The sequence below is a fragment of the Geotrypetes seraphini genome, chromosome 11 (assembly GCF_902459505.1).
Source record: "Geotrypetes seraphini chromosome 11, aGeoSer1.1, whole genome shotgun sequence".
Classification (NCBI taxonomy): Eukaryota; Metazoa; Chordata; class Amphibia; order Gymnophiona; family Dermophiidae; genus Geotrypetes; species Geotrypetes seraphini.
In genome coordinates, this window is record NC_047094.1 from 127,275,449 (window position 1) to 127,289,306 (window position 13,858).

At 43.1% G+C, this 13,858-nt stretch overlaps 1 protein-coding gene across 2 annotated transcripts in view; it reads left to right on the forward strand.

Moving 5' to 3' along the window:
* The first annotated feature begins 9,381 nt into the window (after window positions 1-9,381).
* LOC117369098 (IgGFc-binding protein-like) overlaps window positions 9,382-13,858 on the forward strand; it is a 146,448-nt gene continuing 141,971 nt past the window's right edge. Inside the window, exon 1 of one of the 2 annotated variants that reach the window (XM_033963095.1) lies at window positions 9,382-10,063. Coding sequence is in view for 1 of the 2 variants with exons in the window: in XM_033963094.1 (XP_033818985.1) it covers window positions 13,515-13,544 (30 nt within the window). In the remaining variant the exon portion in view is untranslated. Of the gene's footprint in view, window positions 10,064-13,484; window positions 13,545-13,858 lie in introns of those variants that run through there. The other variant, XM_033963094.1, reaches the window with a different exon arrangement.

Below are 13,858 nucleotides of genomic sequence, written 5' to 3' on the forward strand. Positions count from 1 at the left end.
AGATTCTAAAGATAATACTTGATCATACAGGTAACCAGTATAGTTTCTTTAACTATGGTGTTATGTAGTCAAATTTCTTGACCCCACAAATTAACCTTGCAGTCACATTTTGGATCATTTGTAATGCTGCTGTAAATTACAATAGTCCAACTTTGATAAGACTATTATCTGAACCACAATCCAGAAATCATGTATCGACATAATAGATTTTAGGTGACTTAACAGTCGCAATTGGAAAAAAAAGTAGATTTAACTACGGATAAGATCTGGTTCTTCATACTAAGCATCAAATCAAGCCAGACCCCTAGAATTTTCAACTTTTGTTGTATCAGTAAAACCTGATCACTAACCTTAATCTCTTTTGGCCATTGTGGATCATCTTTCCTCCCAATCAACAACCTCTGATTTTGAAAGATTCAAGACCAATTCAGGAAAGACAGGGTAGGAAGAAAAGGAGGAGGAGTAATGTTATATGTTAAAGATCACATTAAAGCCACACAATTGCAGGATCTGCAGGGCAAGGAAAAGACATTGTGGATCAATTTGGAAAGAGGGAATGGTAAATATATTTACATTGGTGTGATATACAGGCCTCCTTCACAGATGGAAGAAGTAGATAAGAGATATTATAGTAGATATTCAGAATATATTTAAAAAGGGGGAAGTCTTGCTAATAGGTGATTTTTAACATGATGGATGTTGATTGGGATATCCCTATTGCGGGGTCTTCTAGAAGCAGGGAGATTCTGGATTCTCTACAAGGAGAACTGTTCCAGCAGTTAGTAATGGAACCCACATGGGCTAGTAGTCATACTCGACTTAGTGCTTACAAATGGGGAAAGTGTTTCTGATGTTATAGTGGGTGATCATCTGGCATTCAGTGATCACTGCATGGTACGGTTTAATATTAAGATGGGTATAGAGAGTGCTCATTCAAAAGCAAAGGTTCTAGACTTTAAAAAAAAACAACTAACTTTGTTCGGATGGTGTTTACGTCAAGGAATTATTGTCTTGATGGGAACGTCAGGAAGGAGTGGAAATGCAGTGGGCAAAACTGAAAGGAGCAATTGTAAGATCGACAAATCTTTGTGTGAAACAAGTAAGTAAAAGTAAGCTGCTTAGAAGTTGAAAGGAATAATTTGCATAATTTAATTTGCTATCCCCTTTAATACCGCTGGCTTCCTTTTGCCATTGTTAAAGCATTTCTATTGGGAGTCCCTACATGTCCTGTTTCAATAGCATCCTTCAAGGATATTGTATAGAGAACCATGCACTCCTGGGCGACTGTAAGCTTCCTCCCCTCTCATTTTAAATTTAAAAGTTGCTCTCCTTTTTAAATGTTAGGACCAGCAATGTGATTCCATCCCAGTTAAAGTGAAGTCCATAGTTTCAGAATAAGCTCCATCTTTCCCAGAATACTGCCCAGTTCCAAACAAATCTAAATCCCTCATCCCTGCACCATCATCTCAACCATGCATTGAGACTCCTGCGCATGGAATAGGAAGCATTCCTGAAACTGCTACCCTATAGGATCTGGATTTCAGCTTTCTACCTAAGAGCCTAAATTTGGCTTCCAGAACCTCCCTCCCACATTTTCCTATGAAACTGGTACCCGCATGCATCAACACAGCAGGCTCCTCCCCAGTACTTTCTATAATTCTATCTAAGTGACACATAAAGTCTGCTACCCTCACAATAGACAGGCAATTGACAAGACGATCCTCATTTACCAGTCACCCAGCTATCTACTTACAAATGTTCAAATCACTAACTAGAACTGTTCTAACCTTTTTCTCCTGGGTAGAAGCCCCTGGAGAAATATCCTCAGTGTGACAACCCTGTCCTGATGCATTATAGAACTGCAGCACTAATTTCATTTGGTAGAATACAGATTCAAATACCACACTGCTTCAGGATGAGAGTGAAAAACCAGGACTGGTCAAAATGTTTCCCAATTGGTAACTGGGAAAAAGCCAGAGTTGTTCATTCAAAATCAGTATCACAGGTATCAGAATGCAAGAGGATTGGGGATTGGTGGGGAATCAAAAACCAGAGCTGTCTGACTCTCAGAATTGGGTAACTCAGTCTTGGGTAGGATTTGAAATCCAGTCTCTTTAGCTTATCACTTAAGTCATCAAATGGCCCTAAATCATGTAGACAGGCTAAGTCAATTTCATATCTATTCCTACTGTATATACTTTCTGTTCTTCCTTAAGAGAGGGAACTTATTCCACAGATGGCATAAAATAACACCAGGACTGGCTCAGCTGGTTTGTGATGGGCAAGTGCATTTCTTAAGTTTCCATGTGTCATTTATGCAATAAATTGCTGGGAGTACAACAAAGTGAATCATTTTAACTCCTGCTTCTTGTCAACACTGTTAGGTCAGAAAAATCACAGGCACCCCTGGGTCACAGATTTCAATGGACAGAGTAAGCAATTGTTTAACAATCTGGCTGGGGAAGACAATAGACAAATCAAAATGTTTTTGTGGTGCAAGTAATTTATAATTGAAACTGCAAACAGTGACCCTGGACTGTTGATCAACCGGCGAAACTTGTCCTGTGTGCTTTGATAACTGATTGAAGGAGAGCAATGCTATATGATGGCCGCACAGGGAAGAGGTGCAGTTCTTACTGTGGGTGGGCAGGTCAAATGTTGAATTCAATTCTGCTTACTTTCCCTTCATTTAAGGGATTTTTCATTTTGGTTTTTTTTTTGTCAGTTTCACTTCTGGGGCAATGTCGTTAAGACTCAGGAAAATAATTATTTCAAGCTAGAAATGAGATGAAAAAACATGGAACAGGCTGTTTCATGTCAAGGATTGGAGAACTCATGTTTATTAGATGTGCTCATGCTCTGAGCTAACAAGAACAAGTTATTAAGGTATAATTTTTCTATGCCTGTGACACCTTTTACATAAGTAAAAAATGGAGTAAGCCTGCTTAAGTCAGTCATATGGATTTAATTACTCACATGTTCAAAACTGAGGTCAAGGTGAGTTCTATACTATACTGTACAGGTGTCATTCTATAAATATTACAAGCCATTTGCACGTACAAATCAGCATCAACCCTCTCAAAAGCTGGAAACACACTCAGTAATATTCTATAATGGGAAAACAGGTGCCTCCATGTGCAAACTTAAATTCATATTCTAATGTACCCTGAAAGGGGCATTTTTGAAGTGGAGTGTGAGTATGCGCGGGATAATACCAACAACCAAGTATACGGAACATATTTTATAAGTGTAATGGCCAATTGTACACCTCTTATCTCTTATAAATAGTAATTAAATGGCAACAAAAAAGTAACTTTTGACCTGGAGTGCCAGTTGGTATGTTGTGCCGCTGAATGCATATGACCATGTCAGAGAGAATGGGGAAATATGCACTAGCAATAAAAACACATGCCAATACTCATTTGCATAGTTCATAATGATTCATTCAAAAAAGTAAAAATTGAAATAATTTAAGGGGGAAGAGGAAGGAGAAAGAGAGAGGGGGAGAGAAGGAGAACAGATATGAGGAAGAATGCTAAGCTAAGTCATGAGAGGAGGGCCTTTGTATGATGCCTGCATGTTCTAGGGCAGATGCCAGGTCCTTAAGGGTACCTATCATGTACACTAGAGTGTGCTTCATGACTTTTTGCTTCCATTCGACAGCTTTCTATTACTGGGCCATCTCTTGTGCCCTTGAAGCTTCTGCCCCATCTCCTGTTGCACTGAGGAAGCAGGCTGAACTGCCTTCCTCCTGATGCCACCGGGGGTGGTATGAGGGTCCGGAGATAGGGGGCTGTGGAAAGGCCTGGACTTATTCACTCTTAGTTATTATAATCAACTCCTGATCCTTTTCCTTGGGTAGCACAGCAGGACAGCCAGGGCTGACTGGTAAGAGATGGGTGGAGGAAGCTGTGAGGAATATTTGGGAGAGAAGAGATGTGAGGGGTCACTGGGTGAAAAGGGATAAAGGTTTTGAAGGAGCCCTAGCAGCCTCTGCCTCCTTTTCTCCTTCCTCCTCCTTTAACCTTTCTTCTACCTCTGTTGATTGTGGGGCTGGGGCCAGGCTTGTGCCATCTTCTCTGGCAACTGTCAGATGCATGAACTTGATGGGATGTGCAATCAGAAAAGCATCATCATTTTCAGTTTGTAGCAGCCTAGCGGGGGGAGGGGGAGGGTGCATTTTAAGACAGAAATATGAAGGTCTGTTGTGTTATGAGTGCTCACTGGACAAAAATTCCTAGGACACTCAGGATTCTTGAACAGAGATGTCCCCGGAGAGGCCTTAAAGTGTGGGGTTTGGGACAGAGGGGGTAGGTATAGTGTAGTATAATGCTAAAAGCTGCAGTGAAGCCTTCTGCACTCATATGGTGAGCTGCTTGGCCTTTCTATAATATTGACTTGATGATGGTGTTTTTGGTAAGAGAAAGAGAGCCTGACATAAAATAGGTTGTCGACAGGGACCATGGCTTTTTAAGGATATTACTATACAAAATAGGGTAAATATAATCAATGGCATACCTAGAGTATGTGGCACCCAGGGCCCATCATTTTTTGACCCCCTCCATATAAAAAAATACTTTTTGTAATAACCATGAAACGGAATAAATGGTCAGAATAGAAACAGGCAGTGAAAATTTTCTTTTATTGAACCTCATATATGTAACCATTATTCCAAACATAACATAACATAAATTATATCTGAATTGTCATGACATTAGAAGTACATATGGAGTAGTTGCAGGTGATGCTTGGGACATTTCTGATTGAGTTAGTTCGGTTTTATGTGTTTTTTGAATAGAAGGGTTTTTATTTCTTTTTTGAAGGTTTTGTAGTCTGTGATCAAGGTCAATAGGTTGTAGAGTTGGGGGTCGAGTGTTGCAGCTCGAGTGGCTAAGAGGTTGCGTACAGTTTTTTTTCTTTTGACGTTTTTGGTTGGAGGGTGTGTGAATGGTGTGTGGATTCTCCTATGTCTGGTTGAGGTGGATTGAACTAGTCGATTGTTCCAATAGTCTGGGCTGTCTCCGTTTATTGCTTTAAATAGTAGGCAGGAAAATTTGAAGTGTATTCTCGCTTATATTAGGAGCCAATGTGAGTTTTTTTTTCTTTTGACGATTTTGGTTGGAGGGATATTTCTGGGCTATAGACTAAAGTTCGACAAGGTACCGCATGAAAGACTGCTTAAAAAGCTGTGGAAACACGGGGTGCAAGGGGAGGTCCACCGATGGATCAAAAACTGGCTGGCAGGCAGGAAACAGAGGGTTGAAGTAAAGGGCCATTACTCAGACTGGCAATGGGTCACGAGCGGAGTTCCGCAGGGGGTCGGTGCTGGGACCGCTCCTGTTCAATATATTTATTAATGACCTGGAGACGGGAACAAATTGCGAAGTTATTAAATTTGCGGATGACACCAAACTCTACCGCAGGGTTGAAACCATGGAAGACTGCGAAGATCTGCAAAGGGACCTAACGACACTAGAAGAATGGGCCAAAAAGTGGCAAATGAGCTTTAACGTAGGGAAATGCAAAGTCATGCATGTAGGGAAAAAGAACCCGATGTTCAGCTACAAAATGGGGGGATCACTGCTAGGGGTAAGTAACCTTGAAAGAGACCTGGGAGTGATGGTAGACACAACTTTGAAGGCGTCGGCACAGTGCGCCACAGCCTCAAGAAAAGCCAACAAAATGTTGGGTATCATTAAAAAGGGTATCACGACCAGGACGAAGGAGGTCATCCTGCCACTGTATCGTGCAATGGTGCGCCCGCATCTGGAATACTGTGTCCAGTACTGGTCGCCGTACCTCAAGAAGGACATGACGGTACTTGAGGGAGTCCAGAGAAGAGCAACGAAACTGATAAGGAGTATGGAAAACCTCTCATATACTGACAGACTAAAAAAGCTGGGGCTGTTCTCCCTGGAAAAGCGGAGACTTAGAGGAGACATGATAGAAACCTTCAAGATCCTGAAGGATATAGAAAAGGTAGACAGGGACAGATTTTTCAGATTATGGGGAACCACAAGTACAAGGGGGCACTCGGAGAAATTAAAAGGGGACAGGTTTAAAACAAATGCCAGAAAGTTCTTTTTCACCCAGAGGGTGGTGGATACATGGAACGCGCTTCTGGAGGCTGTGATAGGCCAGAGCATGTTACAAGGCTTCAAAGAAGGTTTGGATAGGTTCCTAAAGGATAAAAGAATTGAGGGGTACAGATAGGAGTAGAAGTAGGTTATAGGGATAGTCTGGGACCACTGCTCAGGCAATGGGCCTGATGGGCCGCCGCGGGAACGGACTGCTGGGCAAGATGGACCTCTGGTCTGCCTCAGCGGAGGCAACTTCTTATGTTCTTATGGTATTGTCCTAGGTTCCAACTGCTGAAGTTGCCATCCAAGCTCACTCCAGTATATCCAACCATCCCGCTGTTTGCAGGATATCTACTGTAAAGTATGGCCAGTAACGTCTTCATGTTCCAAGTTAGTGGAGTTCCCACTGATGCTTTCCTCAGCCCATTCTAAGCCGAATCACCATATATGGAACACAGACTGTGCAGGTCTGTCCATTACCGGCCTTAATTCTTTAATTTAAACCATTTGTTTTCTAATTAGAGATCCTCAGTGTTTATCCCACGCTTTTTTGAATTCCATCTCCATTTTCCTCTCCACCACCTCCACTAGTTTGCCTTGATTTTAATTTTGATAAATTAAACTTTTTCATCCAAAACAACCGTTCCACTATTTTTCTTGATTCATGGAATTCTTCCCAATCCCTGTACATGCATGTGTCTGTATGTCTCTGTTTTCTTTCTGTATGTATATATGTCATTGTTTTGTATTTTTATCTGTTTTCTTTGTATGTGTGGAGGGTTGGTGTGTGTATATTTGTATGTGTGCACATGATTACCTTCCCTCCGAACATCTTCCCCCAGAATGTCATCCAGTTGCACATGAAGTGCATGTTGGTAACAAAATTCTTATACACGAATACAGGATGTCTGGGGCGGTACTTGGAGAGACTCCCCAGGAAAGAGACTTGGGAGTACTGGTCGACAAGTCGATGAAGCTATCCGCGCAATGCGCGGCAGCGGCAAAAAGGGTGAACAGAATATTAGGAATGATTAAGAAGGGGATCACGAACAGATTGGAGAAGGTTATCATGCCCCTGTACAGAGCCATGGTACATCCTCACCTGGAATACTACATCCAGCACCGGTCGCCGTACATGAAGAAGGACACAGTACTCGAAAGGGTCCAGAGAAGAGCAACTAAAATGGTTAAGGGGCTGGAGGAGTTGCAGTACTGCAAAAGATTAGAGAAACTGGGCCTCTTCTCCCTTGAAAAGAGGAGACTGAGAGGGGACATGATCAAAACATTCAAGATAATGAAAGGCATAGACTTAGTAGATAAAGACAGGTTGTTCACCCTTTCCAATGTAGGGAGAACGAGAGAGCACTCTCTAAAGTTAAAAGGGAATAGATTTCGTACAAACGTAAGGAAGTTCTTCTTCACCCAGAGAGTGGTGGAAAACTGGAACGCTCTTCCGGAGGCTGTTATAGGGGAAATCACCCTCCGGGGATTCAAGACAAAGTTAGACAAGTTCCTGCTGAACCGGAACGTACGCAGGTAGGGCTAGTCTCAGTTAGGGCAATGGTCTTTGACCTAGGGGCCACCGCGGGGGCGGACTGCTGGGCGCGATGGACCATTGGTCTGACCCAGCAGCAGCAATTCTTATGTTCTTATTTGTGTTGCCTTGCTATGTGTAACCAAGAGAGGATATGATAGGGAAGGGTAGTTTGAAAAGTGCAATTCCTTAATCAATATGCTATGCTGTTGGAATTGGCTTTCCTATAAAAATGTATTGGTACAATTTTTGGTGGGGGGCACTCTTATTTTTCTTCTGCTACTCACCATATGAAGAGACTTTATTTGTGCAACCCAAGAACATCCAGCAACTTACCGCCTTGCATCCTCTCACTAGTGCTGCTTTCTAGTGCCATACTCACACTGCTTTCCCATTTGTGTGGATCCTACTTACACTGGAAGAAGACAGGGTAGACTCACTCACACAGCAGGGAGGAATGGAGGTTTTAACTAAGAAAAATGTCCAGTCACCTTAGCCATCCTTCTACCTTCTGAATAATTAATACAAAAATCTGTGGAACCCAGAAAAAAAAGCCAGATAGCTGCCAGTCCTAACCAGATGAGTCCTGAAACCATTTCTCAGAGCCCTCCTCCCTCTAAACTTCTGGACTCAAAAGTTTACCAGTGCCTCAATTTGACCCTACAAAGAGCAACACATATTGCTTGTAGTAAACTTAGCAAGCACTGATTCAGTCAGTATTTTTCACAAATTAAAAATAATAGGGAAACAGAAATATAGATCAGAATACATAAAAATGTATCCTATAAGGTAGTGTTTTCCAACTTCATCAAGCCAAGTACCCCCTAAGTCGTACAAATTTCAACTAAGTATCTCCGAGCGCCAAGCAGCAGAGATTTTGAATTGGACATTTCATTGTTAAACAGTTAAATAACTAGTCGATATATATAACAAATAAAAATCACTGCAACTGGCATACAGTCCAAAACACGGTTGGTATAATCTATTTTATTTCAGTCTCATAAAATGTGTGGTCCTTGATAGGTGGTGTGGATATTTTACAAATAGACTAAAAATAAACAATGAGACTTAGACATCAACCCTCCCTCTCCTGCCCCCCAGGGCCATCAGCACCCATTTCTATCCCCTAAACCAGTGATTCCCAACCCTGTCCTGGAGGAACACCAGGCCAATCGGGTTTTCAGGCTAGCCCTAATGAATATGCATGAGAGAGATTTGCATATGATGGAAGTGATAGGCATGCAAATTTGCTTCATGCATATTCATTAGGGCTAGCCTGAAAACCCAATTGGCCTGGTGTTCCTCCAGGACAGGGTTGGGAACCACTGCCCTAAACCACAGTCTGGCCTCGTTTGCCCAAATTGCTGATGATAGCGGTAGCCCTGCAATTTATATATAGGGTTACCATATGACTTCAGAAAAAGAAGGAGACATCCGGGGTTTACTTCCATTGCTTTCAATGGAAGTAAAACCCAGGTGCCTCAATCCCAGATGCCTCAATTTGTCCTCTTTACTTCCACTGCTTTCAATGGAAATAAAATCCGGATGTCTCAATCTGTCCTCCTTTTTCTGGAGCCATATGGTAACTCTATTTATATAGGCAGACTCGTGACCTTTGCTAGGCTGAGCTCCGCCTCAGAAGAAACAGGAAATAGCATTGAGGAGGCTGCCTGTATAAATCACTGGGCTGCTGCTATCAGTAGTGATCCAGGATTGGGAGGGAGAGGATAAAAAGAATGGGAGAGGTGGTGCTGGCTAGGAGGAAGAAGGAAGGAGAGCTGCTTAGTGTATGTTCCCCTTTGTGGTGATTCACATCCCCCCTGAGGTGAACGTTCCATGTGTTGGGAACTACTGATTTAGGGAATGTTAGGGCAATTAAGGGTGGTTGGGTCAGTTGCAGGGAATAGTCTTATGGGGGAGTTTTGAGGATAAAAAAAAGGATTTTCTGGGTGGGTAGTTTTGAGGATAGGCCTTGGTGGATTTTTTTGCATTAATACATATAGATTTGAAATTTATAACCATAGGCAATATAAAAGAGCATGCTCACTGTGATAATAGCATCTTCATCATTTGGCCTCTGGATTTTACATTACTAGTAATAGTGGGAAATAGGATCACTTGCAGAATCATTTAGTAGTGGTGAAGGAAAATAAAACGAGACAGTGGTCTGTCTGTATTGCTTTTTATCTACCACCCCCTTCTGTATTATATCAAAACCAGAATTTTTACTGGTACCAAATGAATCATTGGGAAAGCCACCGACTCCTTCAATTCTCCTCTCCCCCTTTCCCCTCCCAAGTACTTCAGTGTTCTAATATTGGCAATGCCACTGTAAGAAGGTGTGACTGTTTCCCCATTGGCTGAAAAAAAATAATACTTGGAGCTTCAGCTGTTAAAAGAATGAGGGAAGGAGTGAAAACATAACATTTCAAGCCAGAAGCCAAGCAAGGTAAGCATTTGAAAATGATATGTTTAAAAGGACTCACTCTTTTCTCCTGCATTAGAACCCAAGATGTTTCTTGCAAGCATCAGCAACAGTGTGCATTAGACTCTCTTCCAATGTGTTGCATACACAAATATCTTAAACGAAGGAGAGAATCACTGAAACAATAATCATATTATAGGACAGTGGTCTCAAACTTGCGGCCCGGGGTCCACATGCGGCCCACTAGGTTCTATTTTGAGGCCCTTGGCATGTTTATCATAATCACAAAAGTAAAATAAAACAGTTTCTTGATCATATGTCTCTTTAGCTATAAATTACAATATTATTATTAAGACTTAGCCAAAAGGAAAGATTTATAAACTATAAAGAGTTTTACCTCGTGCAAAATTGTCATTTCTGTAATAAGACATTAACTATTTTTCTGAGGCCCTCCAAGTACGTACAAAGCCAAAATGTGGCCCTGCAAAGGGTTTGAGTTTGAGACCACTGTTATAGGGGGAATATCATGAAACCTGGAACAAGTGATGTCATAGATTTTGAACACAGTACATCTGCATAATATTTTATTTTTATGTTTGGAAAGAAGCCACAATGACCTGTAAATTTCCTGTAGTCTTGGAATTTAATTTACTAAAGGTTCACTATTCAAAGTGATGATCATGACTGGCCCTTTAAATCACTTTTGTGTGGGTAGTACGGCATATTCAGAGACGCTAACTGGACAGAGCTGCTGAAAATGCCTGGTTAGCACCTAAGCTGAAACAAGCTACTTTGTGGGTGCTCTGGGGTAGAGGTAGCACTTAGCTGATTAGGATAACCATATAAAAGGATCACATAAACATTTTTAAGGGGTTCATTGTAGCCAGTTAAGTGCTGAATATCACACTAGACTGGCTATTTTTTTATTTTTTTTTACTGGCCTGATATGCCAGGATATTTAGTGCCAATGCCTGGACTTGGCCACATACTGAGTATCTAGGAAAGAAAGCTGGTGGCAGTCAACAAAATGCTGATTGATGCAGCTGAATATCGGGCCCTAAATTTATATTCTCACAAATCAAAACCCCAGGATCAGACTAGTATAAGGTGGAGTGAAATCACAAAGTTTAAACAATAATAAGACAGTGCCACTAATTCACATTTACTGCAACTTATGCTACACAGTTGGCCAATCTAATATAATAAAATGGTAGGCCGCGCATGCGCACTAAAAAAAACGTGTTCCCTGGCTGTCTCGAAAAAAACAATTGCGCATACGCGGCCCCGGCGGCGGTTTTCAAATAAAAAAAAAATTTCCATAGCTGCGGCGGCCTTTCTCACCCCCGGCTCCTCTCTCGAACTGGACGGTCCTCGCGTCTGCCTACCCTTCCCCCCAACACAGCGCATTTCCCCCCCCCCCCCCAACGAATTAATAAATCTAGCCGGGCCGCCCTCCATAACAGACCAGAGGAGTTCTTTGCCGCTCACCCCCCTTCCCTTGCCGCTGACCCCAATACCTACCCGGCGATTCAAGCAGCCTGTGCAGCAGTCTTCACACGCTGCTTCAGGCCCTTCTACTGCCCTGATTTGCTTTGCCGCGTCTCTGATGATGTCATCAGAGACGCGGCAGAGCAAATAAGCACATTAGAAGGACCCGAAGCAGCGTGTCAAGACTGCTGCACAGGCTTCTTGAATCGCCGACTTACAAGGGGAGGGGAGGGGGGGGGGGGCGCAAGGACTCTATCCGAGTAATTAAAAAACTCTGCACAGGGGGAGCAGAAAGAGATGATGATGGACAGGGGGGGAAAAGGAAGGGAGGCCTATTGTTGGACAGGGGGAGCAGGAAGAGGTGCAGATGGACAGGGGGGGAAATTAAGGGAGACCTGCTGATGGACAGGGGTGGAAATGAAGGGAGGCCTACTGCTGGACAGGGGGAGCAGGAAGAGGTGCTGATGGACAGGGGGGAGGTAAAACAAAGGGAGAAGGGCTGCTGCTGGATAAGGGGAGCAATGAAGAGGTGGTGGTGGACAGGGGGGGAAAATGAAGGGAGGCCTAATGCTGGACAGGGGGAGCAGGAAGAGGTGCTGATGGACAGGGGGAAAAAATTAAGGGAGGCCTACTGCTGGACAGGGGGAGCAGGAAGAGATGCTGATGGACAGGGGGAAAAAATAAAGGGAGGCCTACTGCTGGACAGGGGGAGCAGGAAGAGATGCTGATGGACGGGGGGGGGGGAATGAAGGGAGGCCTACTGCTGGACAGAGGGAGCAGGAAGAGGTGATGATGGACAGGGGGAAAAAGGAAGGGATGCCTATTGTTGGACAGGGGGAGAAGGAAGAGGTACTGATGGACAGGGGGGAGGTAAAACAAAGGGAGAAGGGCTGCTGCTGGATAAGGGGAGCAGTGAAGGGGTGGTCATGGACACAGGGGAGGTAAAAAGAAGGGAGAATGGACAGGAAAAAGTGGCTAAGGAGACAGAGAGAGAAAGAAATAAAGACAGACACACACACATATATTCTAGCCCGAGGGAGGAAAATGCTGCACAGGGAAGTAGGGAGGGGGAAATGCTGATGCACAAGGAAATGGAGGGGAAGGGAATGCTGATATGGCTACTGTACAGGAAAGTGGACAAGGGGAGATAAATGCTGCATAGGGGGCAGAAAGAGAGACAAATAGAAAGAAAAACAAATAATAGGATGGAGGGACAAAGAAATAAAAGAAGAAAGACACAAGGGCAGGGAGTGAGACAGAAAGAAAGACAGACATACATATATTCTAGCACCCGTTAATGTAACGGGCTTAAAGACTAGTTATACATAAAGTCCTACATTCCAGATTATCTAGGACAGTGTTCTACAACCGCAGGTCCGTGGACCGGTGCTGGTCCGCAGAAATTTCCTGCCGGTCCACGGCTGGAACGTGCCGCAGGCCTGAGGAGATCAGTGCACAAAGCTACAGGTAGCAGCTCCTACACTTTTTTTTTTTTTAGGTACTTTAGTTAGATTGTGAGCCTTCGGGACAGTAAGGGAATTTTTTAAGTACCTTCTTACTTCTCATTTATAATCTTAATGTATATTTTCTTCAAACCGCTTAGAACCTAACGGATGTAGCGGTATATAAGAAATAAATTACATTACATTACATTACTCATCCCGTGAATCATCAGGCAGCCTTCTCTCTGACGTCGCAACGTCAGAGGGAAGGCTTCCAGATGATGTGCGAGGAGCTGCCGCATGTGGCTTTGTGCACTGATCTCCTCAGGCTTGAGGCATGTTCCGGCCGTGGACCGGCAATGAGGAAGAGGGGAAGTGAGGAAGAGGGAGCCGGCCGCAGGCAGCATAAAGCTGCAAGGTGGGAGCGCTGGTATGTTTCTTGCAGAGGGGGGGAAGACAAGAGAGACAGCTGGCTTTCTCAAGGCATTGTTTGTAAACAAGAGAGGGCAGGACACCCAGCCTCACCCAACTGCCGTGATAAAGGGATGGCACATGGAGGAAGGGAGATAACAAAGGTAGGGGAAATGATTTTATTTTCAATTTAGTGATTGAATTGTGTCAATTTTGAGAATTTTCATCTGCTGTCTATATTTTGCACTGTTCAGGAAAAATGTATTTGTTTCTTTTTCTCTGGGGTTGTACTACATGCAGAGACTTGACTCTTAGGGTTTCGTTTGAATATATTAGTAATTTTAGTTTGTGGTCCCATATTTGCAAAGGGGTAATCTGTTCTAGTAGGAATGAATGTTGAGAAGCATACAGTGTGCTTTGTGTAGTTTAATTTTGTGGCTAACCATTATGTGTTGTTAATAAGATTATATTGTGTGTA